Source organism: Danio rerio, chromosome 5, assembly GCF_052040795.2.
Source record: "Danio rerio strain M-AB ecotype USA chromosome 5, GRCz13ab, whole genome shotgun sequence".
Lineage (NCBI taxonomy): Eukaryota > Metazoa > Chordata > Actinopteri > Cypriniformes > Danionidae > Danio > Danio rerio.
This window is the reverse complement of record NC_141025.1, coordinates 47,825,329-47,851,968: the sequence shown is the minus strand read 5'-3', so window position 1 is coordinate 47,851,968 and position 26,640 is coordinate 47,825,329. Positions and strand designations below refer to the sequence as shown.

Genomic DNA, 26,640 nt, shown 5'->3' with positions numbered 1-26,640 from the left:
CGCTGGGTAAAACGCGAGTGTGGACGCGGATCGTTTTCATTCTACAACGCCGTTTTAAAACTAAAACGCACTAGTGTAAACGGGGCCTTAGTTTACTGTGCCTTGAAACAAGTAGTCAACACGGCTAGCCCTATTGTCGCTTCAAACTTGAAATGACCGACTCAACCCCACTCTAAGCCCCGCAAGGACAAATAACTGACCACCAGCTAACCACTTGCTCAACAGAGGAAGTTCTTCACATCAAAAAAAGAAACGCAAGTAACATTTCCAAACTACCACTTAACTGGTGTGAACAAAATGTAACCCTAAAGAGATCATAGAAGGGTTAAATTGATTATTTTTGGGTCGCTTGGTTTGGTCTTACAAAATCAGAGGTTTTTCCATCCTTACATTCTCACTCTCTCACTCTCACACTTGTATGAATGTGTGTTTGTGTTAGGTGTTAAGTTTCAGTTAGATTAGTCAATAAAGTGTCATTTTGTATAAAAAAAAAAGGTGCCTGTGCATGAATCTAATGTCTTAAACTTCTATCTTGTTACTCTGCTTAAACATAAATGGGTTTTTATTTTGATAGCAATAGCCGCAATTGAAGTCAACTGTCCATTTTAACGTTCGCTGGATGATTTGTTTGTTCGGATTTAAAGAGTCGATTCTTTTGAAGCCCCGCTCAAATTAATTTTCAATTCACTTTGAGCTAATTCACTTCAACACAGAAACGCCAACTGGCCCAGCCTGGACTCAACCCAGCAACCTTCTTGCTGTGAGGCAACAGTGCTAACCGCTGAGCCATCGTTTAGCCATCTTTACCCCACAGACATGCACAATAATTTTTTACATGTTTTTGACCAAAGGCTGGGCCATCAAATAGTGCACTATTTAAAGGTATAGGTGACGATTTCGTACACAGACCATTGAGAATCCACTGAGCTACAGGACTGCTCAGTTCTGCTATAATATCCTTAAGTGCAGGCAAACTCAAAGCTATCCACAACTATTCTACATTTGTAATGTTAAGTGGTGTAAGCCAGGTTGGTTTCTGAAATCATATAAAGCAGCTTTAAGTCTGTCATGGGCTCCCAGTGTGCAGTAAATATATTCTGAGCTGAAAATGTTTTGGTCTTGTTATGTCACTCTGTAAAGGCTGAATTATACTTCTGTGTCGAGTGATCTCCGTAAGCCGTGGCACATGCCTTGCACGCAATCATTTATACTTCAGTGTTCTGTTTGTGTTGTGTTGAAAATAACTCTTCCAAAATGCTAGCTTTTCGTTTAAACCAAAGTGTCTTTTCTACTTCTACAGCATAGCTAATGTACAGTAGTGTAATGTTTTATTTGTGTGTATTCAATGTGTCTTTCATTGCTTCAAATAACAGATAAACCATAATACCTGCAAAAATAATAAGTTATTTACAATCACAATAGACAAGTACACTACTAGGATAAAAAAAACAAACTAAAGATATGCAGTGGGAAAAAGGTGTACCTCATTACATAAGAAGTTCCCCTTTTTAAATTTATGCTATATTTACAGAAAACTGTGGTTTTACAAATTGTCATCTGCCAAAAACATGTTTCAAATACCTTTATTATAACAAAACATGTGGTTAATTCCATTAGGGAGAATACACTGCATGCTCAATTGAAAAAGCCATACCCAACTTACATTTTTAGGTTCTAAACTGTTCCCTTAATGTTCGACTTATATTGTTTAAAATTTTTTTTGAATGTTCTTAGAAAATTTTAAATATTGTTTATTTTTTTCTAGACAAAGTATTCATTTTTCATTTTTTTCATTAATTTTCTTGTCGGCTTAGTCCCTTTTTTAATCCAGGGTCGCCACAGCGGAATGAACCACCAACTTATCCAGCACGTTTTTACGCAGCGGATGCCCTTCCAGCCACAACCCATCTCTGGGAAAGAACTATTAATTTTGGTTATGATAATGTTATTCAAAATGTTTTCATAATGTTTCAGTCTCAGAACACACTTATTGTTTCAAACAGTCCATCCGCATTATAAGATTTTTAAAGAAATCAGATCTTAAACGTGGCAATTTTGTAATGGAAAGACAGTTCACCAGAAGCCCTTGGGCTGCCTGGCTGAAAATTTAAAGTCAGTGTGCATATAGCCCATTGCCATGTTGACAAAACCCACTGTAAACCAACCCACCTTTATGAGCCTGAAACTCAGGGTTTGCTCAAAAGTGAACTTGCCTGGGTTAAAAACCCAAAGATGCTTTATGCAACACATCTCAGGCTGCAACCCATTTTAGACTGCTTTGATAGTTGATGCAGGGGTAAGTGTTGGTCTAATTGTGCACAGTTTAGTTAATCTGGCTCTATATAAAAACCACGGATCTTTAAAGTAACATTATATAGACAAACTACTTGCAATATAAACCACGTCTTAAAAAACATTACTGCTCAACAACCACAAAAATAAAAAACTATGTGCAATAAATATAGTTCACGTTTAATCCTATAGTGCACATAGCAGGCTATGCTAAGTTCTGTGTTTACAGCTGGAAGACGTGATTTATGTCTGAATGGGATTGAAAGAGACATTAGGGATGCGGCAGGGTGAAATGAAGCACTCTCTGTGTGTGTTCATTTGCGTATCTCTGTGGTAAATAATGCAGGTAACACTATACTGCAGCATAATTGAGAGCTATGAAGCTGTGATTGCAACAGCAGGTGAGCCCAGAGGGTTAATGTTTCGCCCATGTCATTGGAAATCTCATTACGTAGATTATGTGCATAATTGACTGAGGAAACGGGCGACTGAGTCAGCAGATAAAAGTACTATCCGTTTGTGCTCATGCTGCCAGCAGCTCCACGACCACAGCCAGCTTTAATGCAAATAAAACGACACATACAACACTGTTAAAGTAAATGTTGTAATGAAGCATGTCCATTCGAGTGTACATTTGCATTTCTGCTCTGTTACAAAAGCTACTGAGCTGCTTTCAAGGAAAAGCATAAGAGACACTTAATTTTGACATCAAACAAGGTAATCACAGCCCTTACAAAATAAACTATGGTTATACTACAAATAAACCTTCTTTGATAATTTTGTATTTAAAACCAGGTAACCGCAAAGTACCTTTAGTTTAACCATGGTGTTTATAGTAAAACTGTGGTTAAACAAATAATAGTTAATTCCATTAGGGAGAATACACTGCATGCTCGACTGAAAATGCTATACCCAAATTCCAATTTTAACTTCTAAAATGTTCCCTTAATGTTCGACTTACATTATATAATATCATTTTTTGAATGTTCTTAGCAAGTTTAAAACGTCTCTTTTTCTAGACGAAGTATGCATGTATTTATTTTGACTTTAACAATGTTACTTAAAACGTTTTCATGTTGCAGAACTTAAATAATTGTTTTCTATCCATCCACATTTTATTATGACAAATCCTTTTAGTTCAGGACTAACTGCTTAAACCAACCCAGGCTCATTCTAAAAACGTACCCTTATATACATTTCTGGAGAGCGCAAAATACGTCCCAGGAGGTACAATTTGCTGTTCTGGCGTAAATACACCAAAGGTCGCTGTCGACTGACTGACCAATCGACTGACTCATCCTCCTCCTTCCCTAAACCCAACCAATAGTGTTTTCAAAAGCAATCCAGAAAAAGAAAAGCCTTCGCCGTTTTTTTTATCGCATTTGTTTTTACCACATTCTCATCCAGTTTTTTACTTGTATATTTTATTTTTTGGTTTCTGATTTTGTCTTACTCGCTTTCTGGAACTGCTCTTCACCAGACTCGAACCTTGTCGTTGTGGTTAACTCTTCTCTGCATATTCACGCTCCATTCACACGGGGCTTCAGCGTCAAAGCTTGACTGAAGGCGTGTCTGAAGTTGGGGCTGACGCGATTGTCATAGCAGCATCAGCCAATGAAATTAGTCCGCAATCGGCTACTGTCTGAGCTGGTGTATTTGCTTCCAGCGATCTGATTGGCTGACGCTTTGTTTGGTGCAGTTTGACAGTGCCTGACGTCACTCATTCAAAGTGAATGGGAAGCATTGAAGCTGACGCACCGTGTGAATGGGGCATAAGTCCACTGACATACATGGTGAGCAACTGAACAAACCAAGTGTATCTTTCTGTGGACATGAAGAGGCGTAACTTGCAGTTATCGAGACCCCACTGAATCATGCGAGATGTCACAATGGGATGTTGTTGGCAAGATGGTGGAAATACTTACCAGAGCACATTTTCACCAAATGTTTTTAAGAGTTTTCTCCAAATGTATCAACAAACTATTCATTTGATTTGTTATTATTATTTTCATTCATTAAGCAACCCTGAAACTTGCTGACTTATTCATCCATTTTGTCATGACAGCTATACTCGTCGTCTCCCCCTGTGGTTGCAAATAACAATACAAAGGCAAGTGCATCAAGTATGAAAGCCTCCGCAACTCACAGCCGTATGTTAAAAACTGTGATAGTTGGGTTAAGGGAGGTGAAGACGTTAACTATTATGGTTCGGTTAAGGGTCGGGGAAAGTGTAGACGTTGATAACGATGATGGTTGGGTTTAGGTGTGGAGTAGGTGTAGATGTTGATAACTGATGTACAGAGCCATCATGCCGACAACACAGTTTTGACATGTGGGTCACTATAACTTCAAGTTACACCTCTGGCGTACTACAAGTTACACCACTTCATGTTCTGCCCCTGTCTTGCAGTCTGCAGACAGACCCTTCTCATACAAACTGGTAACAGCGGGAAAGCCATCAAAACAGAGGTAAGCTGGTCAGCTGGTAAGTGCAAAAAAGGAACGGTGTCATACCACCCTCTATCATTTGTTATAAACCCGAAATGCAGCCAAACGTACTTCTGGCTACATAACTTGCAATCTCCAGAAATGTATACAGGGCTAGATATAGTTGTCATGATACTGAAATTCTCTACCAAATTTTAAAAATGTCCATTTCCCGGGGAAATTTGAGAGTGTTCTTAAACTGTGATTGGCCGTGAAGGCCATCAGTTCACCGAACTCACCGCTTTTTATTGAGTGTAAAAACAGATACAGGGACATTGGAGTAGGCATGGGACGATAACCGTTTTCAAGGTATACCTTAGTTTGAAAAAGTCAATGTTTTAAACCGCCAAAATTTTCAGCAATACTGTTTCTAAGGTATGTGTAAGATTTTTTATTTACTTTTTAAAAAAATGTTTTTTTTAGGACAACAGTATCTTCAGTAGAAAACATATCCAAAGATGCCATTTTAAATTGTAAAAAAAACAGAAGACAGCAAAAGTCAATGATTCATTTTCATTATCCAGCCTGACATGTTTACTGCTCCAAAATATTATAAATGTTTCTCAAAATAAAACATTGTGTTTAAATTTAAGCCCTTAAAATAATTAAATTCACTGAAATATGCTGTTGTGGAGTTTGCATGTTCTCCCTGCCTTTGCGTGGGTTTCCTCCGAGTGCTCCGGTTTCCTTCAAAGTCCAAAGACATGTGGTACAGGTAAATTGGGTAGGCTAAATTGTCCGAAGTGTATGAGTGTGTGTGTGAATGTGTGTGTATGTTTCCCAGAGATGGGTTGCGGCTGGAAAGGCAACGGCTGCGTAAAAAAACTTGCTGGATAAGTTGGCGGTTCATTCCGCTGTGGCAACCCCGGATTAAAAAAGGGACTAAGCCGACAAGAAAATGAATGAATGAATAAATGCTGTTGTGGGTCTTAAATACTTTTAAGCAGGTCTTAATTTTCACAAATTGTCCATGTAAAGCTATGGCCAATCAGTAAAACCAACAAATTTATCTAAAATAATATTTAACAAAATTAACATTTATGAACTATTTAACTATATGGTCTAATTGTCCTCCTTACATCCTTACAATAACATTTGTTTAAAAGTTCTCCATGTTTTTATGCATAAATTTATGTTGTGCATAAATTTTGTTTTTAAAACTTGTCTTTTTTTAAAAGAAAGTTAATGCTCTAAAAATATATATGTATATAACTAGAGTTTGCATGTTTTGACACATTATTAAAAATATGTGGCTAAGAAATAACTGAATTTTAATTTTAATGGTGCAAGTAAAAAATCCACTGGTTATTACTGAAAATTATTAGTGTTTTGCCATGTGAAAGCCTTAAATTTCATTCATAATGGTTTTAAAAAGTCTTAAATTTGACTTGATGAAACCAGCAGAAGCCCTGTTTTCATCCAGACATTTAAAATAATAAATTTTAGAGTAGTAATCACATTACCATCAAACCGTGAAACCATGATATTTTTATCTAAGGTTATCATACTGTCAGAATCTTATACCAGCCCATGCCTACACTGGAGCGTTTCAAAGTCACGTCGATCAGCTGGTTTATCTAGAAGCTGACAAACGAGCGATCCGCTGATGAATTGCAGCTTTAAAACACTTCAGTGTCCCTGTGTCTGTGGTTACACTCCGTTTGATCGGTGAACTGATGGCCTTCAAGACCAATCACAGTCATTTCTGTTGAGCACTTAAGCACTCAAATACTCGCGGGAAATAAGCGTCTTTAAAATTTCAGTATCGATTGGCACCGAATTCTAGTATCGTGACAACCCTAGGGCTAGATAAAATGAGTATGTTTAGAATAAGCCTATGTTGGCTTAAAACTGCTTTTACTATGTCTACCACAGAAATATAGTTCATAAATACACAAACTAATGGGAAATGTTTATTAAATACTATGTACAGTATGTGTGTGCTAAGTGTCTTTGTTAGCCTGTAGCCGGCTTAGCAACATGGATTACAGCCTGAAGAGTAAATGTAAACTTTTTTGATGGCATTTTGTTGCAGTGTGTGGATTGACAAACCAGGTGACAAATGGCAAAAGAGCTTTTTAAAATGTCAAGCAGCCAATTCATTACCCATATACTAGAACACCGCGCATAGTTTACAGCTCCATTTCTCACCCACAGTATTTGCATTCACATTTATTACTGGTACTGCTAAGGCAAGCATCACTATTATCATAAATCCTAGGTAGAGTCAAAGGTTTAAGCAAACCCTTCATATTGTATTTTAGATTGTCTGCACCACAAACATAAATCAGATTTCAAATTATTTTAAGGCCTCTTCAGGAGAGGTACCCGTCACAGGGAACTGTGTCTATGCATTAACATGCTAATTGGGAATACCTGCTGCTGCTTTAGCCTACATTTTTTTGTAAAATGTACTACAACATACATTTGATTGCAGTTTCAGAGTAAAATGAAAACTAGGGCAGTGTTATGAAGAAAAATGTCTTCGTTTTCACACAATTGATATTTACAGGGCCATTATGTAACCAAATAAATTACTATTTTTCAGCAGTTCTTTCCACAACGTCAAATAAATACCACAAAAAAAAAAAAACCTGAGCCAATGATTTGTAATTTAATACGTAGCACAACTTTTCAAGCATGGTCAGTTTGTTTGGCGTTGCATTTGTGAAGCAGAATGCTCTTGATTCCAGTGAAGCACGGTTCAACAAAAGAAATAAAAGCAATGTAAAAGCAATGTAAAATCAAGGTAAAACTACATGGTCACAATGCACTTTTCTCTTATGTTTGCTTTTAAAAACAATTTATGTTGTGTTTAAGGACAGGTCTAGGTCAGTGGTTTGCTAAGCGATCTGTACAATAAGCAGTACCTTCATGTGGATGTGTATAAGAAGGACAGGTAAGTACATTTAAAAAAAAATTATACTCTAAGTAAAATTACTCATTTCAAATTAACCAAAAATTAGACAGCGCCATCTAGTGGATTTTTTTTTATCTGAAACATGCAACAAAAGAACCTTGGGCAATGTATTTTACGTTTCGCAAAAATGTCAGAGGATTCATGCATTTCCAAAGCGATTGAGATTAACAAAAAAAAAACTGGAACAATGAAATGGATTGGACTGGATTATTTTTAAGTCACCTATATTTATATATACATCCACAATTCACTGGCCTTTAGAGATAAAATGAACAATAAAATGTTGAAGTTTCACATTTATATATTTTCAATAATGCTTTTGTCAAGCACATTTATCAGTAGTAATATTACATTTAGAAACCAAATTAATAGGTTCTTGCTATCTTATGGAATAAATTATGTTTTTTGGCATCACTGGCATCAAACTCTACTGTCTGAGCTGGACTCATTCCTTTTGAAAAAAGAAAGGTTTAATTCCTTTTGACATTAATTATCACAAAGCAGATTATCAACTGATCGCAATAAAGTAGCTCAAAGCTTTGTAGAAACACGCTAGCAGTTGATTAACGTTTACTCTAACTTTCACTGTAAATCTCATTTGTGAACTGCCATGATACATACAGTTCAACAGCCCACATGAAAACCACATAAAGATCAATATAAACCTGTTTTAGATACAATTTTAGATCCTTTTAATGTCACTTTTAAAGTGATATGCAGTTTGTTTAAAAGCAATGTAATTTAATTTTCACATAATGCCACACACAAATCTCGTTCTTTCTACCAACTTGCTAAAACAGCTCTTCAGTAGTTATTTTAGCAGCACTGCTTTCTTAACTGTAGTTCCATTCACTTTGGCTTTCTCTATAACAAAATGCAACAACTGTGTCAAGAAAGTCATATATAAGCCTCTCTCCCGAGTCACAAACTGAAAAAACTCAAATATAAAAATCTTTTTGGAGATTTGTATCATTACAATTACATCACCAAAGTCACATGGACTGTTTTGACAACGTTTTTGCCTCCTTTTCTTGACTTCTTACGATCGTCTCATGATCATTTCTGTCTATGGCGGATGAGGAAGCTCTTAGATTTCATCAAAAATATTTTAATTTGTGTTCCAAAGATGAAAAAAGATTGAAATGACATGAGGGTGACTGATTAATAACAGAATTTTCATTTTTGGGTGAGCAAATACTTTAGATAAACTGAACATTTTGAATCTAAAGCTGGCAGCTAGCTCTCTGCAACTCTCACATGGTCACCTACTGAAGCTAAGCAAGGCTGTGTCCGGTCAGTACCTATATAAGACACCACATGGGAAAGCTAGGTTGCTGTCATAAGTGTGGTCAGTAAAACCAGCAGAGGGTGTTCATGTTGAAGTTTGTGTGGGTCCAAATGCCCCAGTATATTGATAGGAATTCTGTACTGCTCAGTCATCGGATGAAATGTTAAACCGAGGTTAAAAATCCCAGTAAAGTAGGAATTTAACCCCGGCATCCTGGCCAAATTTGCCCACTGGCCTCTGGCCTCTGGCCTCCAAACCATCCCCATATCATAATTGGCTTCATCATTCCGTCTCCTCTCAACCAATCAGCTGGTGTGTGGTCTGGCACAAAATGGCTGCCGTTGCATCATCTAGGTGAATGCTGCACACTGATGGTGGTAATATGAATATTATTATAACCAAATTAAATGAATTCAGTTTAAATAAACATTGGAACATATCTAGAATTGAAACACATCTGTACTGAGACACGGTAAATGATGACTGGACTATATCTGAATGAACATCTACTTTATAATAAAGGAGATTAAATGTCCAAACACATTTATGACTGACGCTCCTGCTTCACAAACAACACACAGACTCTCGATTCACACAGCTTATGATTGTTTCTTATTGATTCCCGGCATGCAGACTATAACATACTGTAGGCTAGACTCTATAATACTTTCCTAGCCGCTGTATGTCTGACAGCTTGTCCCCTGCCTGGGCTTCACCAAGGGCCATTCATAAATCAAGCGCTCCTTTCGCTTTGTCTCACAAGGCAAGGAGAAAAACCTCATTACTATCTGTTCGCAGAGAACAAAACCGAGTGAACCCCACAAACAGGAGTGAAAACGGTCTGTTCCAGACGTCGTTTTGGCCAAGAGACTCTTCTCCTCCTCCCTTCCTCCTCTATTCCATCATTTCGTTACTGATGAGTGCAGCTTATTTCCAGAGTAGAAGTCCTCATAAATCATCGGGCTGTGCCTTCCCCCCGCAGGAGCCACTTCATCCTTTAAATATCCCTGCTGTGCTCTGTTTCTACATTAATCACTTAACCTAAAGCTCTGATGTTCTCCGCTCGCACACAGCCATCACTGCCAGAGAGAAGAGAGACCACACATGCTGGAGGAAAGACAGGCACCTTGACCTGAGCTTACAATCCCGCTCTACTTGTGTCCTGTGATAGTTTATTTAAATGGAAATGAAACAGATTTGGGTGATGCAGTGGTGCAGGAGGTAGTGCTGTCGCCTGACAGTAAGAGGGTCGCTGGTTCGAGCCTCAGCTGGGTCAGTTGTCGTTTCTGTGTGGAGTTTGCATGTTCTCCCTGCGTTTGTGTGGGTTTCCTCCGGGTGCTCTAGTTTCCCCCACAGTCCAAAGACATGCGGTACAGGTGAATTGGGTAGGGTAGATAGTCCGTATAGTGTATGAGTGTGAATGAGTGTGTTTGGATGTTTCCCAGAGATGGGTTGTGGCTGGAAGGGCATCCGCTGCATAAAAACATGTTGGATAAGTTGGCGGTTTATTCTGCTGTAGTGACCCCGGATTAATAAAGGGACAATGCCGGAAAAAAAATGAATGAATGAATGAAACAGATTTGCTATTTTCACAGTTAAATTGCTTACAAATGGAATAGTTTACCCAAAATTGAAAATGTACTGTAATCGTAAATGTAATTACAATTTTATTTTACTATTGTACCCTTAAAAGTTCCAAACCTTTATGATTTTCTGCATACTACCATCTCAAAAACATTGCAAGAATTAGATGCTTTGTTTCCAGTGAAGACTTAGAGAAACTTGTTCATGCTTTTATCAGCAGCAGCGTGGATTACTGTAATGGACTCCTCACTGGCCTACCCAAAAAGACAGTCAGACAGTTGCAGTTCATCCAAAACCCTTCGGCCAGGACTCTGACCAGAACCAGAATATCAGAGCACATCACACCTATCCTCAGGTCTTTACACTGGCTCCCAGTTACATTCAGAATGTATTTTGAAGTATTAATATTTGTCTATAAATCATTAAATGGCCTGGGACCTTAATACATATACAATTACCTTAATACATATACAACTTAATACAGATATGCTCACTGAATAAAAACCTAACCGATCACTCAGATCTTTAGGATCAAATAAATTAGAAATTCCGAGAGTTCATTCAAAGCAGGGTGAATCTGCCTTCAACTACTGTGCCACCAGTGCTGAAATCAACTTCCAGAAATGATCAGATGCGCACCAACATTAGTCATATTGAAATCGAGACTAAAAATCTGTTTAGCTGTGCCTTTACTGAATGAGCACTGTGCTACAGCCGACAGATCACACTATTGTGTCTTTCTTTTCTTTTTCATTCTTTTAAAACCCGTTTACCATACTTTAATCTGCTTTTATGTTATTTATTCATTTATTTATTACTTGTCTCTTCTATTGCTGTTTATGTAAAGCACTTTGAATTGCAACTGTGTATGAAATGTGCTATATAAATGAACTTGCCTTGCCTTCTGTCTTCTGTTGAACACAAAAGATTCTATTTTGAAGAAAACCTGTAATCATAGACATTCAGAGTAGGAAAAAACAAATACTATGGATGTCAGTGGTTACAGGTTTCCAGCTTTCATCAAAATACCTCATTTTGTGTTAAGCAAATAATTATTTTGTGGTAAATCTATTCCTTTCAGGGGCGGACTGGCCATCTGGCAATTCTGGCAAATGCCAGAGGGGCCGGACCAATTTTTAAATGTGGGCCGGTCAGTTTTTTTATTTATTTATTTATTTTTTTTAAAGTGCAGACAGCTTTTATCTCTTGCTAGATTATGATGATGATGATAAAAATAATAATAATAATAAATGTTAAGCATTTGGCCCAATCGGCAACTGCCGCCTGGTTTCAAGATGGGCCGACCCAATCCAAGGTTACCCAGACATAATCAAAATCGGGCAATAATGTCATATTACTTCACCATCTTTACACCAAAATAAATAGTTATTGTGCGTGTCCGTTTGTGGGGTTGTGTCGGTGTGGTAATGTGGGCTGGTGTGGCAACAGTGCCAGGGCTGAATTTTTGTCTCAGTCCGCCCCTGATTCCTTTAATATAAACCATGTTTTTACTATGTATTTATCATGGATTTCAGTATTCTTTGAAGAAGCATGTACATGTAGAAATGGTAAATGTACGCATTGGCTGGTCTAGTCTGAAAAAAAGAACTTTTTTTAATGCCGTTTGAGCCGAAGAGAGAACACTCATGAGACAGTTGCTGTCAGATTGTCAGATTAAAGCTGAATAGCTTTGGAGAATTTGATGTTTCTCCATTCAAAGAGATATGAGCTTTACTTGCATAACTGAATGAGCTGTCTGAGAGGTGTTTTAGAGATGGTTGCTGAGAGAAATTGCTTGTTTTAAAAGGACTTTTCTGTGTGCTGTACTTAGATATGAAGATGTTTTTAAAAGAAGGCTCTTAAGCTCAGCAAGGATACATTCATTGGACCAAAACCACTGCAAAAACTGCTGTAATGTGAAACATAATATATTTGTTATTTTCATATAAATTTTTTAAATGTTATTAAAGGCATTATTAATTCCAAAAACTATTTATTAAATCTATTAAATGAAAACATTATTTACTCATAGTCCACTAACAATGGATCCACAATCCTGTTTGAGTTTCTATCTATTGTTGAATACAAAAATATATATATATATTTAGAAAAAATATGAAAATCGGTAGCCTTTGACTTCTATAACATTTGTTTTTGCTACTATGGTTTTCAATGGTTACCAGTTTAAAACCTTATTTAAAATATCTACTTTTGTGTATTTTCAACAGAAAAAAGAAGCTTGAATTTGGAACCTGAGAAGACGAAGAGTGTGTAAATAAAGTTGTCATGGTCCTGACCTGACAGTCTTGTCTGTCCTGTCAGTGTTCAATGTTTGCCTGTTTGTCTTGTGCTTATATACATTGCTGTGTCTTCATTTTTTGTGTTGGCCATGTGCTCCTCTTGTCTTTCCTCCTTGCTTTCAGTTACCCCGCCCTCTTATTTAGACCTTGTTATCCTGATTGTTTTCACCTGTCTCTCGTGTGCTTTGTTTTTTATAATGTGCTGTGTGTTCTCATTTCTTTGCTGGTTCGTCACATGTGAGCTTGTATTGTATCTTGCCTTGCATCTTTACTGAGCTTTTGGTCTTCCCTGTTCTAGCTCACTTATCTACTTATTGTTTGTTTGTAGCTACTACTTTCTTTTGTTTGTTTCTAGTGTTTACTTAATTTTGTGTTCTAATCTTTATTTTACTTTTATCTTAGAACCATTGTTCCATTTTCTGTCAGTCCCAGTCTTCTTAGTAATTGATTATTAGTTGTTGTTGTTGTTTGGTTAGTTTAATTACTCTCTGTAAGATTCTAGAAGGCTTCATTTTGTTTTATCAGATTGCTCAAGTCAGCCTTTCTCTGCTAGTATTTATATTTGATTTGATTTCAGATTTAGTTTTTATTGTATTTTATTGCTACATGGTTGCTGTCCTGTCTTGTGTCTTTTAATTTTCAAGTCCTAACACGTGTCCTGACCTCCCTGTTCTGTCAGTCTGGAGTTTACGTGGCCTGCTCCAGGATCTAGCTTGGGTTTTGACCACTTTTGCTCCTACTCCTGGCTGGCTGTTCATTTTAGTACCATCTTTTCACTACCACTGGCTTCCGTGTGTTGCCCCTACCGTTTAGACATTGTCATCCCCTTATGTGTCTACTTGTGCCTTATTCTGTCAACAAACTCCTTTGTATAGTTCATTGCTGCAACTGGTTACATTTTCTTGCAATCACGCGTGATAATAGTAAGTACATTTCCTGCAGGTTACAGGTTGTTTGCATGCACTTTCCTAAACAGATTATGCTTAATAAGCTGACAAGTATGGTCATCAAGTATGGAATTATACACATAAAAAGCACATTAAATAGTTAAAGGTGCAGTAGTTGGTTGTCTTTAAAAACATTTTTGTTGTGCTGGTTGTGAAGTCTCTTCACATTCCAATAATAATGATTAAAGTAAATGATCTAAATGTATTTATGTGTATTTTTATATTTTGGGTAAGGCATAAAACTACAAAAATGTTTATCCAATTAAAATTTGTCGAGCCGACAATTCTCATAATGCTGATAAGAGCCCAAACTGTCAAAAAATGTAGATTTGTACATCTGTGCACCACGCTCACACAGATCTGGCATTTGTGCGTGCGAGCGCATTCTCCTGCACACGAGAAAGAGAGAGATGACAGCAGTAAAAACAAATGCTGAATCAAAACTTTTTTTTATTAAAAATCAAATATTGGATCTATATTGGAGTTACTTCTGCACGCTGTCATGCTTGTTTTAAAACAATTTTAGTCACGCAATGCTTATGTAGATTTAGTTGTTTTATGGTTGGGTTATATGCACAGAAGTTCCAGTGAAAGATTGATGTGATTATTTTCAGTTTCATTAGGGACCTTTTACAGAATCAATAATGTAGATTTTTATTTAGTTTAACAACAAAACATCAGTAAATAGCGCTATTCCACCAGGCCTGGATAACTGAGCTGAACTGAAGTTGCTTTTATATTCACATTGGATCATTTCTGAACAATGCCAGCCTGTGACGCACTCCCAATATTGTTTACCATGCTACTCTGAATATTCGGTCTCTACCTACTATGCAAAATGCTGAAGAGTTACGAAGAACAGCTCAAGAAAATTCAGTCAGAAAACAAACACCTTATATACTGCATTCGATTGCATCACAAACCATGGTAAGCCTAGCACTGCCACAAGTTTAATGGATTTGTTGGTCAGTGTTGTGGCTTTATCCTGCAAGTCAATGTGCACACTAAAAGCAAGAAAAGACATGTACCTTCTTAATGTTGCTGTTATTTGGCAAAGCAAATTGATTGGCTGCAGCAGTTTGGGAGATTGATCCATTGATTGGTTCGTTCTTTGATTATTTCTTGAAGCAACTGAAACAAGTGTTTGAATATCCAGTGAAAGGCTGGAATATTTTATCCAAACTACTAAATATATCACAAAAGACTGCTCTAATTCTGATTTGCCATTGGGTTTAGAATTCTTGCAGACCCACAGTGGATGTGAATGCAATCAGGGCCATTTTTTGAGAGTCCAACCACTCCAAACTCTAAAAAGAACTGGCATGTAAAGGTAAGGACCTGTCTTTTTTTTAACATTTTAGGACCCTGTCTATTCACATTCATAATCTGATGAAAACTGAACCTAATACTCACATTGAGTTCACACTACATACATGATTTTCAATGTTGTCGAATTGCAGTTGTTTTAACATTACATGACCTTCAGATGTAGTATTGGGTTGCTACAATGTTTGCATTGCATGATGGATTGGAAGAAGGTGCTTAATGCATGACTTAAGAAGAATCATAGAAAACTCTGTCTGGCTTGCAAACTACTGTACGCTTCGTATAACTGAACTGATAAGTAAATGATGCAGGATCACATGAAATCAGAGATCTCAAGCCAGAATAGAAATGGTACCCTGCTGTATTAGGCTACGACTCAAAATACAAGATATAGGTGCTCCTGCCAAAGTTTTTCCTTTGGACTTTCCTCCATCTGGTCCAAAAAGATGGAACAAAAGGATGAGCCTTTCGCAAAATTAAATCCGTGTTCCTGTGTTTGTGGTCTATAGCTGTATCTTGCTCTCTTTTGTTGATTCTAGGTCATTGCTGATGTGTTTATCAGGCAGTGAATCGTCAACCAATCCAGATATTTAGTATGCCGAATATTTCACAGGCATTAGCAACACATTGACAATCCACTCTGATCACATCTTAGAAAATTCAGAAACACTAATTTGCCTCCAATTTTTGGCCATTTGTTTGTGGCTTCACAAAACCTGTTGCAATTAAAATTGTTGTCTAAAACTGCACAGTGAAAACTCAGCGTAAGAAAAGAAAATTTTGGAAACCCACCACTGACTATGCCCAGGTGAGAGTTAACACATTTAAAGTACATCTGTTACCTTGACTTGACTGACCGACTCTGGGGCTGCTTTGAATATCATTATTTAAGAGGTCTACACATCCCATTGTTCCGACTGTCTGTATCGGAGCTGTTAACAACATCTACATTTGTAAAGGCATCGAATGACAGACTGAACTGTTTAGACAGATGAACATTAGTTTGTTTTATCAGGAGAGCATCATGTTTCATGGAATGACACACCTCTTTACGGGGCAATTTTGGAGCATACTTTGCTAGCAGATCATCATCCTTCAATTTCATGGAGACATGGAGAGCTGACACAGTGGTGTTACTGCTCAACCCATTAAATGAGTCAAAGTTTTCAGACTCTGCCTAATGATCAGCATTGAGAGTCCCAACAGCAGTGTGAAGAACAAGGTACATCACCAAAAATGTATAGAGGTGTTCAAAAAATCCAAAGCCACCTAATTATCTTCTCCTCATCCTTGGCATTGTACAATTGACCTTCTACTTAAGGCCATTTCCCCGGGACTAAAGTATATCAACTCTCACACCAAGAAACTAAAGCCATGGAGGAGTACATTAAAGGGACTGATTAATGGATTTATTTGACCTTATACCTCACCCGCCACAGCTGGCTTTTTCTTTGTTGAAAAGAAGGATGGAGGATTACAGCCATGCATCGATTACAGAGGTCTCAACAATGCCACCATCAAGTTTAGCTAACCACTGCCTCTCATTCCAGCAGCCATTGAACAACTCACAGAAGCCAAGATTTATCCCGCCACGGCTACATTACAGCTTTTCATTCAAAACATTCAGCCGTGTTTTTGTCTTAATAGCTGATACTAATCGCACCGAAACTTATGAAAACGTAAGTGAATTATAACAGCGTAAACTTTTCTGCAACCGTAGTAGTGCTGTGCATTATTTGTTAGAACCTTTAAGGTTACGTGCTGACAGACTGACTGACTGACAGGTGCGTGATGCATGAGGCCAGCAAACACAACGTATAGCCATTTTACTTTACTCCAGGACACATTAATACCACTCTGTAAGTCTATTAGGAGACATTCATTAATATTCCTAGCAAATCTAATAAATGTTGGAGATAGGGTTAGGCGATGTTGACCAATTTGGCATCGTACGATGTCTAATGTGAAACATCGCGATGGACGATGATTCATCATTGTCTTAGGCGGGGTGTGAGGAACATTGTTAAATATCAATTCATTCATAACGATTTAATTAATTGTAGTCTACCGTTTTCACTACCTGACCCACATGGTATTTGCTTTACCCATAATCAAACCATAAATAAATAAGTAAAGTTACAAACAAATTACCACCTGTCAATCACTTTTTTTCTGCAGGACTCTGGCATGAATAGGCAGTGATCTGTGTCGTTCTAATGGCTTTTCCCACAGCTGGTGGAGGAGACTTCATTTGGAGTTCACTGTAGTGCATACATTTTCATTGTTTTCACTGCACTGTGCGTGGATTTAGGAGACATTTATGTAGAATGCATCTTTGCACCTAAAAACGCCACTCAGGAACAGATTAAAACAGTTGTTATGTGTTTACTTGCTGAAGTAAAAAAGCCTGCAATGCTTCCTCCGCCTTTGTGCTCTTCTTATTGGCTCACTGCTATAGAACTGAACGCTAATGATTAGTTAATATCAGCTGTCATCACTCAGTCAATGCCTTCTGCCTTCAGATGACAGGAGCTACAACAGCGAAAATGTGAAGCGCTGAAGATGAAAGAATAAAAATAACACTGACAGATTTACCTAAAGTTACTAATAATGGCACATCTTATTAGTGATTATGTGCTAAATGCTAATCCACCATTTACACTTTTCCAAGAGTGGATAAAAGACTCCCAGTGGCTTCAAGTCCGCTATGAAAATAACTAAAGCCATTCACTGTAAAGTCTGTGGGATGGAGTATGCAGGTAAGGTGTTTGCCACTGAATCTACACATTTTAAGCCCGAGAGGTACTGTATACTCCTTTATTTAATCCTCTTGATGCTGTCAGCCGTGCAAGCGGCAGCTATATGTAACATTTAACACAGCTCATAAAAAGACCGTTATTGCTATTAAGATGACATCCAAATAATAAGTTATATATCAATATAAATGTAGGGTGGGGCGATGGATCGCGATTCTGGCTCAGCATCGTGAAGTTTGTCGGCCTTCAGCGATGGACGATGGCATCGTCTATCGGCACAACCCTATTTAGAGATATGCTTGTTACATAAACGCACTTCAGCTGCTTTTATTTGAGAGCGCACAAGAAGATCTGCGCTTAAGCAGCATATATTTGAGGGGGCGTGCAAGAAGTTTTGTGCACAAGCAGAGGAGATCGGCACGCAAGCAAAGAGATTTGCATGCTCGTAGGCTATTACATAAATGCGATCTCGACTTGTAATAATGCGCTCACGACGTTTGTCATTGAAATAACGGCACAGGGAGTTGGTAGATCTGTGTAAAAAAGGCCTGCCGCCACAGCTGGAAAAAATCCTGGAGGAAACACTGCTATGTATACTAGTTCCTACAATTTCATTAGAATCCGTGAAGAATATCAGGTGGATGCTGCATAAAAATGCCGATGCACCTGACGTGTTCCACATCCCGAATCACAACACCATTACTTACATCAGTGACATCTTGATCTAATCTAATTCTGAAGAACACATCACTCACATTAAATCCTGTCTCACTCAACAATGCTACCAGAAATCTGAGTTTTTATTATTATTATTATTTAATAGCAAGAGGCAGCATGTTTGTCTATTAGTTTGTTGTCATTTTAAGTACTCAAGTCACACATTCATTTTCTCTTAATTGTTTACTTTCACTTTAGTCACAGTAACTGTGTTTACATGTAAATCTTGTGTGGTTTGACAGATCAGAAGTCAGATAACCTAGTCTTCACTCTTCAGCTGTACATGTCCCGAAACCAGATACAGCTCTACCACTGAGATAATATTTGATGTGAATGTATGTTACATACAGTATACAGTGGCACCAGAATTGTAACTGATGAACTATGATATTTCATTAAAAGTGGATTGTTGAGACATTTTAATCTGACACATCAAAAATTGCAATATCCCACACCCTTATCCACATCTCCAGTTAGGTTGGCCCTTTATTACAGGTTTTCTCAGTCGCTTTGGTGCATTTCTCACTACACTATTTACATTTGCACAACAGTTAATGCATTTTTCAAAACAATTAGTGCAAACTGCAAAACCTAGCTGATAACCTGCAAAAGTGCATCACATGCTCAAAATGGATAGTTCATTCCTCAAAAGCAAATATTCATGTCAATCAAACTGTCAGTATCATCAAAATGAAAAGTCCTGACACCATTGTTTATGAACAAGATAGTCAAATGGCTCAGTCATGTTTTCATTATGACAGTTTACTCTGGACATTTTTTCAATGCAAAAAAAGTCAGATTTTGGTGACACTTCCTGAAAATGCTCAAGACAGCACTATAGACTATTTGCACAGCCATTTGAAAACTACAGTAAAGTTAGACATCACTGCATTGAGTGAGCTATCTGAGTACAAGACACTGAATATGTATGTTTCACAATTTTACTGCATTTGATCTTTGCAATCCTAATTTACTCACAGCATTGTGCAAAAGAACAAATACACCCTTATTTACAACAAACATAAACTTCCTTTAGGTAGAGCTGTGCACAACTGTACACAATATTGCAGTACATATTGGAACTGAGCCTACAACATACACAAGTCTGTAAATCATTCATCAAATTGTTAAATTTTAACGACATTTTCAGGAAAATAAAGATTTAAATTTGTTTTATAAAATTAGCTTGACAGATTTTGACAACTAGTTCACCATTTTTGTATGTAATGACTCAAGTAATGAAATGAGGACTATTAGTTTTATATGGAGTGACTATTCAGCATTTACAAGTTTAGTTCATTTTGACTGACATGACAGAAGCAATGATAATGTTATAAATAGCAGAGAGTTGTATGAAAGCAATTGATGCTTGTCCAAAAGCATTTGCAATTTGTTGAAAAGAATGAGAAACTGCTACTATGATATGCACAAATGACTAATTGTTTTGAGAAATGCATTAACTGTTGTGCAAATGTAAATAGTGTAGTGAGAAATGCACCAGAGCAACTGAGAAAAACTGTAACATCACAGTTTTCTCTCCCACTCTGGTTAACTCCCAAGAACTCGCTCTTCTCCCTGAGGGCATCTAAACAATGTGTCCCTCTTTCTGTGTTTTAGCACCACTGGTAAGTAGTATATTACTTTCTAGCAACATTGAGGCAGAGAACCAAAAAACATTTAAATAACTTTAATAAATAAACACAAAACAAACCTACCCCGGCAGCCCCTTATTGACAACTGCTGCCAAAATAGAAACCAAACATAAAGTGTCCCAGGCCTGGTCCTCTCTTATCTCTCTCTGTTATCATTCCTTCTTTTATCAGTCCTCCATGAGAATTGAGACCATTATGGCACATAGGTGACAGTCATCAATGCTTACTTGCTCCGTTTTCATTGCTCTCGACCATAACTCTGGTCACCCTGGTGTCACCTGCACTTTAAGACTAATACAATATGGCGGCCTGCTAAGTCAAATGATGTAAGGGTCGGTACACACCAAAGCCAACGCCAAACAACTAGTAAAGATAAAAACCAACTGTGCTGTTGCATTGCGTAGGCCCTGTCTGGTCCTATTTAGACTAAAAACGGGTGACAGCCAACTGAAAAGAAAGCATAAGTTCTACACCTGTGTGAGTCATTCCACAAACAGAAACCTGGAACTTTTTATGCATACAAACTGTACATAGCGTAAACAAAGTAGAATTTAGTACCATTATCACAGCACTTGTCACTCACCACAAAATAATTAACTTGATTAGGTCTAACAATCTAGTAATCCATTTATTCATTTTCTTGTGGTTTAGTACCTTTATTCATTAGAGGTCACCACAGCTGAATGAACCCCCAACGTATCCAGCATGTTTTACACAGCGGATGCTCTTCCAGCTGCAACCCAGTACTGGGAAACACCTATACACACTCACATTCACACACATACACTATGGCAAATTTAGCTAATTAAATTCACATATAGCACCTGGAGAAAACCCACGCCAACACGGGGAGAACATGCAAACTCCACACAGAAACGCCAACTGACCCAGCTGTACCTCGAACAAGCGACAGAGTGCTAACCTCTGAGCCACCGAGTCGCCCTCTATTAATCCATATATTTTGCAAATATTTGAGAAATGAAGCGGAATTACCATCAGCTTCTGTGTTCCCTCTTGACTTGAACAATTGCTTGGTTTTGTCACTTCAGCTTTAGTTCTCATGGTCTGCTCAGAGTGCTCTCTTTTGCAGATGTCCAATGTCAATTCTACATGCCGAATCAGGACAACTTGTTTTAACATTAACCTGACAAGAGGCACCGCTTGCTGCCCAATGACTGACCGCTGGCTTGGTGTGTTCCAGTCTTAAGAAAGTACCTGTATGGAAAGTCATGCCAAAATTGTGCACAATTTAATACCATCAAATGATTCTTATCTCTTATAGGTCAATATTTGAACTAAAACATGAAAACGGGGCAAAATCTAGAGATTTGAAAAAATATTAGCAGCATTAAAAATTTACCATTATATTTTTTTTAGTATTGTTACTCTGAGCGACATTTTAGTGGACGTCTTCACAAAACCATAGTTAAATGTTAATATTTTCTGCTGAAATGAGATGAAACAGATAAAGTATTAAACAGCATCTTAATTAATGATTTGCTTGGAGATCAGTAAGACTTTACATTAAAGATTAATTTAGATTTATGGTTGTTAGTAGGGTTACAATTTTGTTTGTTTGTTTGTGAGACTTTATTAATCCCAATAGTAAATTCACATGACACAGCAAAGCTTTTCATACTAAAAAAAACATCATTACTGTACATTAGTTGTCAGTTTAATGCATGTATTGTTTGTTTGCATTAATAACAATATTTTCTAATGATTAAAACTTGTATAATGGTGATAATTAATAAACTGTGATGATGCTGTGGTTATCTGACCGTAGTGAGGTATGATGGCCCAGGCCATGGCGGAGGCATAAATCTCTCCAATCATCCAGAACATGCAGAGCCAACTCAGATGCTCGCCACGCTTCTCTCTTGCCAACACCTCAGCAAAGTACGAGAAGACGATGGGCACCGCTCCACCAATCCTAGAGGACAAGACAAGGAGGAATTAAGCAGAGAAGCACATCCTCAAGGCCAATGGAGAGGACATATATGAGGAGTTTATAGGGACAGTTTATACAAAAATTAAAAATGTCACCTCTATTTTAATCCACTTGTTTCAAACCTGTTTGAGTTTTTCTTTTGTTGAACAAAATTTTAGGTGAATCATTTCTTTAAGATGGCTTCTTTTATATGTACTTTATAGACTTTTTTGAAACCAAAGAAACATTGATCTGATAAACTTTTTTAAATGCATTTAATGGTATGCATGCTGGTAATGATATGATGTACAATTAGTGTTTAACTGCTAAAACTCTCAAAAGAAATGCCTTCTCCTGAAGGCTATTAAAGGCAGAGTTCACCCAAAACTGAATAAAATGTAATCATTAACTCACCCTTTACTTGTCAGAAACTAGTTTGACTTCGTTTCTTCTGTTAAAATATTTTGAAGAAGACAAGAAACCGGTAACAATTGACTTATATTGTATTTGTTTTTCCTACTTTGGAAGTCAATGGTTAGTGGTTTCTAACATTCTTCAAAGTATCTAATTTTTTCTGTTCTACAGACTACATAAAACTTTAAAAAAAAGGTAAACACTTGAGGGTGAGTAAATAGCAAGTGGATTTTCATTTTTGGGTAAACTATCCCTTTATCTACTTAAATTTATTCCTCTCTTACGGCTTTTCTCATTCACTTTGGTACATTTCTTAGATCAGAATTGAAATTTGCAAAACAGTAAGTGCATTTCTCAAACCAACACGTACAAATAGCAAAACACCATGGATTACCTGCAAAACCAAGTCTCTTGCTCAGAATCCTTAGTTCATCTCTCAAAACTAAATATCTGTGTCAGTGAACATGTCAGTGCCGTCAGAATGACAAATCCTTGTGTCATTGTGTGTGGATAAGACAGTCAAATTACTTAGTCATATTAACAATATAACAGTGTACTCTGAAGATTGTTCTGATGTAAGTGATGTAATCTGACTATATCAATTTGTTGTTGTTGTTTTTGTTTTGTTTTTTTGCTGTTTGTTCTGTAATTTGTTGACATATTATGTCATTGAGATACAGAAAGGAGAAAAAACAGCACTGCATAGCACAAGAAATAGCAAAACAAAAGTAAACATACACATAGGACAACCTCCTTTCAGGCCAGGATTCACCTGGGAGAAATTTACCAGTTGTAGACGGATTTACAAAAAAAGTTTAATGGAAATTTATAGAAAAATGCATTATGATAAAATATTATGACAACTTGTTCAGCCATTGTGCATGTAAAGACTTAAGCTATGCACAAACGATTAAATGTTGTGGGGGGTGAGGCTTTTCAACAGAGACCAAAATAATAAATTTTGATCAACATGACATAAGCAATTGATAATGTAGGAAACATCAGAGTATTGCACATAATCTTTTGTATGGATGTACAAAACATTTGCAACTTAAGAAACAGCTTTTTGATAAGCACGTGTGACACAATGATATGATTACTGAACAGGGAGTTTTTGAGGAGTTCAATTCTGAACTGAAAAATAAGAAAAACTGTAACAAATGAAGTGCAAATCATTATTTTTGTAAATCTTTATTTCATGAATTTGACATTTTGAGTGATGTTTTTTGTTGAAAAATCGAACAGAAAAGCACTACTGGTGTAAAAAAATACAACAAAAAATATAGTGTCTCCATTTTTTAATTCAAACTCTACACTTTGTCTACGCAGAAAAGCAATCAGTTTTGTCTCTAAGATTACATTTAATTGATACTACTGAATTAATTAGTGTTTTTACTTTATTGACTTTTCAAACCAAATAAATGTGAATCTGAGTAGTTTTTTAAGTGTATTTAAAGTTATGTTGGTAATGGTATGTAAAATTAGTATTTAATGGCTAAAACACTAAAAAGAAAGCATGTTCTTCTTCTGAGGGTTATAATTGGTATATGTTATCCAAAACTGGAAATATCTGTAATCATTTGCTGACTTGTTCCAAACCTGTTTGACTTTCTTTCTTCTGTTGAACAAAGAAGAAAATATCTTAAATAAAGCAGCAAAACTATAACCATTGACTTTTATAGTATTTGTTTTCCCTACAATGTAAGTCAGTGGTTAGTGGTTTTTAACATTCTTCAAAATATCTTCTTTTGTGTTCTACAGACTAAAAGAAATTTATAATGATGTGGAACCTTGAGGGTAAGTAAATATTCATTCATTCACTTTTATTTCGGCTTAGTCCCTTTTTTAATCTGTAGTCACCACAGAGGAATGGACCGCCAACTTATCCAGCATATGTTTTACGCAGCTGATCCCCTTCCAGCTGCAACCCATCACTGGGAAACACCCATACCCACTCATTCACACACATACTCTACGGTCAATTTTAGCATACCCAATTCACATACTGTATAGCGCATGCCAGAGCACCCGAAGGAAACCCACGCAAACACGGGGAGAATAAGCAAACACCACACAGAAATTCCAACTGATCCAGCCGAGCCTCTAACCAGTAACCTTCTTGCTGTGAGGCAATTGTGCTACCCACTGCGCCCTGTAAGTAAACAGCAAGTGCATTTTCATTTTGGGTGAACGGTCCTTTTAAAATTATCGCTTTCTTAAGATAAATGTAAATCATTACATACTTTTGTAGATATTTTATAATTAATTTTAAGTCTTGAGAGATATTTTTTGTTGTAAAATCAAACAGAAAAGGTCCACTGGTGTAAAAATAGTGTCTAGATTTAATTAAAACACTACAGTAAAGCACACAGAAAAGCAATAAGTGTTGTCTCTGAGATTAGATTTAATTGCTACTACTGAGTTAATTAGTGTCTTCTTCAAGATCAATATTTGAAGGAAAAACACAGGCAAATGCAATGTAAATTAATTGCTAAGCATTACAATTTTAGTTTTTATAAAATCAAGGTTACCTCATTACTTTACTGAATGTATCTGATACTATCCTTTAAAAGTGTTTAAAGGTCAACAATTTTATTCAGTAAGGGTTTGTGCAATTTGCATGCAATGAATGATCAATTGGTTTCTGTGACTAAATACATTGTTTAAAAAACAATACAATTTATAAGCACATTGTACTTTTGAATTTTCTATTTAATCTTAAAAAATAAACCATGGTTTTAACAAATAAAATAAAATAAAATAAAATGAAATAAAAAACTAAAAAATACAATAAAATAAAATTGAATTTCTCTTTTGGATGACCTCTTTTTGACTGTCTATTTTCTGAAGAATAATTAACACTGACAACAAGAGTACAGATACTGAAACTCCATTATCCAACACAGGAATAAAGTACTTTATAAAATATATTGAAATGGAAAACAGCTGTTTTAAACTTAAATAATATTTCACAGTTTTACATACAATACTTTTCTTTTGCTGAATTTTATTCCAATAATTAAAAAACCTCTGAGAATACAAGAAACTTTTTTTTAGAAAACAAAATTACATCATCCAATACATTACAAAAGTGTACAGTATTAATACAAAATCTATTTCTATGCTGAGGTTTGGGTTAAATCTGCAATTATGGCACATGTGTTAATTATTTCCGAAACATTGCATAATTTTAAAACAGAAAGATGCCACTTATCACTGAGCCCATATGGACATTTTATTTTGCAATGGCATTCAGTGAAATGTTCATTAGGAGACACAAAATCAGAGCAAGTCATTACAGGCTGAAAGTGTTTAAAGCTCCACAGTAACTCCATCATCTGTGTCCGTGAAGCCCCCAGAGAGTCAAGAAAACAGCACTGCAGAGACTATTGATCCAGTCAGATGTAATGTATTGTGTGTCTAAAAAAGACTATTATCTGAAGGATGGGGAGACGTTCTCGTTTTAGAGAAGGCTTGATAAAAATAAAAAAAAACAGTGTTTCTCATGAAGCAGTTAAGAATGCGCTTCGTGTCAGAGAGCATATGGAGACTTTATCTATAGTGTGTTACTTTCTTACATAACTGAGAGATATTTTTATAGTGCACTGTGAGGCAATCATAAAGTGAATAAAGTACCATTTTGTATTTGTTTTACCTCTTTGTTTGAATTTGATCTTAAATTATATACACAGTAAAAAGAGCATTAATTTTAAATATTATAAAAAAATTAATATATTCAAATATTATATGTAGTATTTTTAAATATAATTTACTCATGTGATGGCAAAGCAGAATGTTTAGGATTTTAGCAGTATTGAGTTTTAACAAGCTGAATGTTCTTATTTTATTTTAACATATTACTTTTATTGTTTTAAATTAAATTAAAATTAACCAGCTGAAATAAAACAAGTATATATTTTTACATATTTCTTAAAGGTCCTGTGAAGTCCTTTGAAATGTGCATTATTACTGTAAACTTTGAAGTTATCTTAACTGAACCACAAAGAGAGGGTGGGGCATAGAGTAG

The 26,640-nt window shown here is 36.4% G+C and overlaps 1 protein-coding gene across 3 annotated transcripts in view; it reads right to left on the bottom strand.

The window, feature by feature from the left end:
* The window catches only part of sv2ca (synaptic vesicle glycoprotein 2Ca), a 91,529-nt gene that overhangs the window by 16,699 nt on the left and 48,190 nt on the right, over window positions 1–26,640 (bottom strand). Inside the window, exon 4 of one of the 3 annotated variants that reach the window (XM_087252348.1) lies at window positions 22,051–22,202. In XM_087252348.1, coding sequence (XP_087108474.1) covers window positions 22,051–22,202 — 152 coding nt within the window. 3 annotated transcript variants of the gene reach the window in all.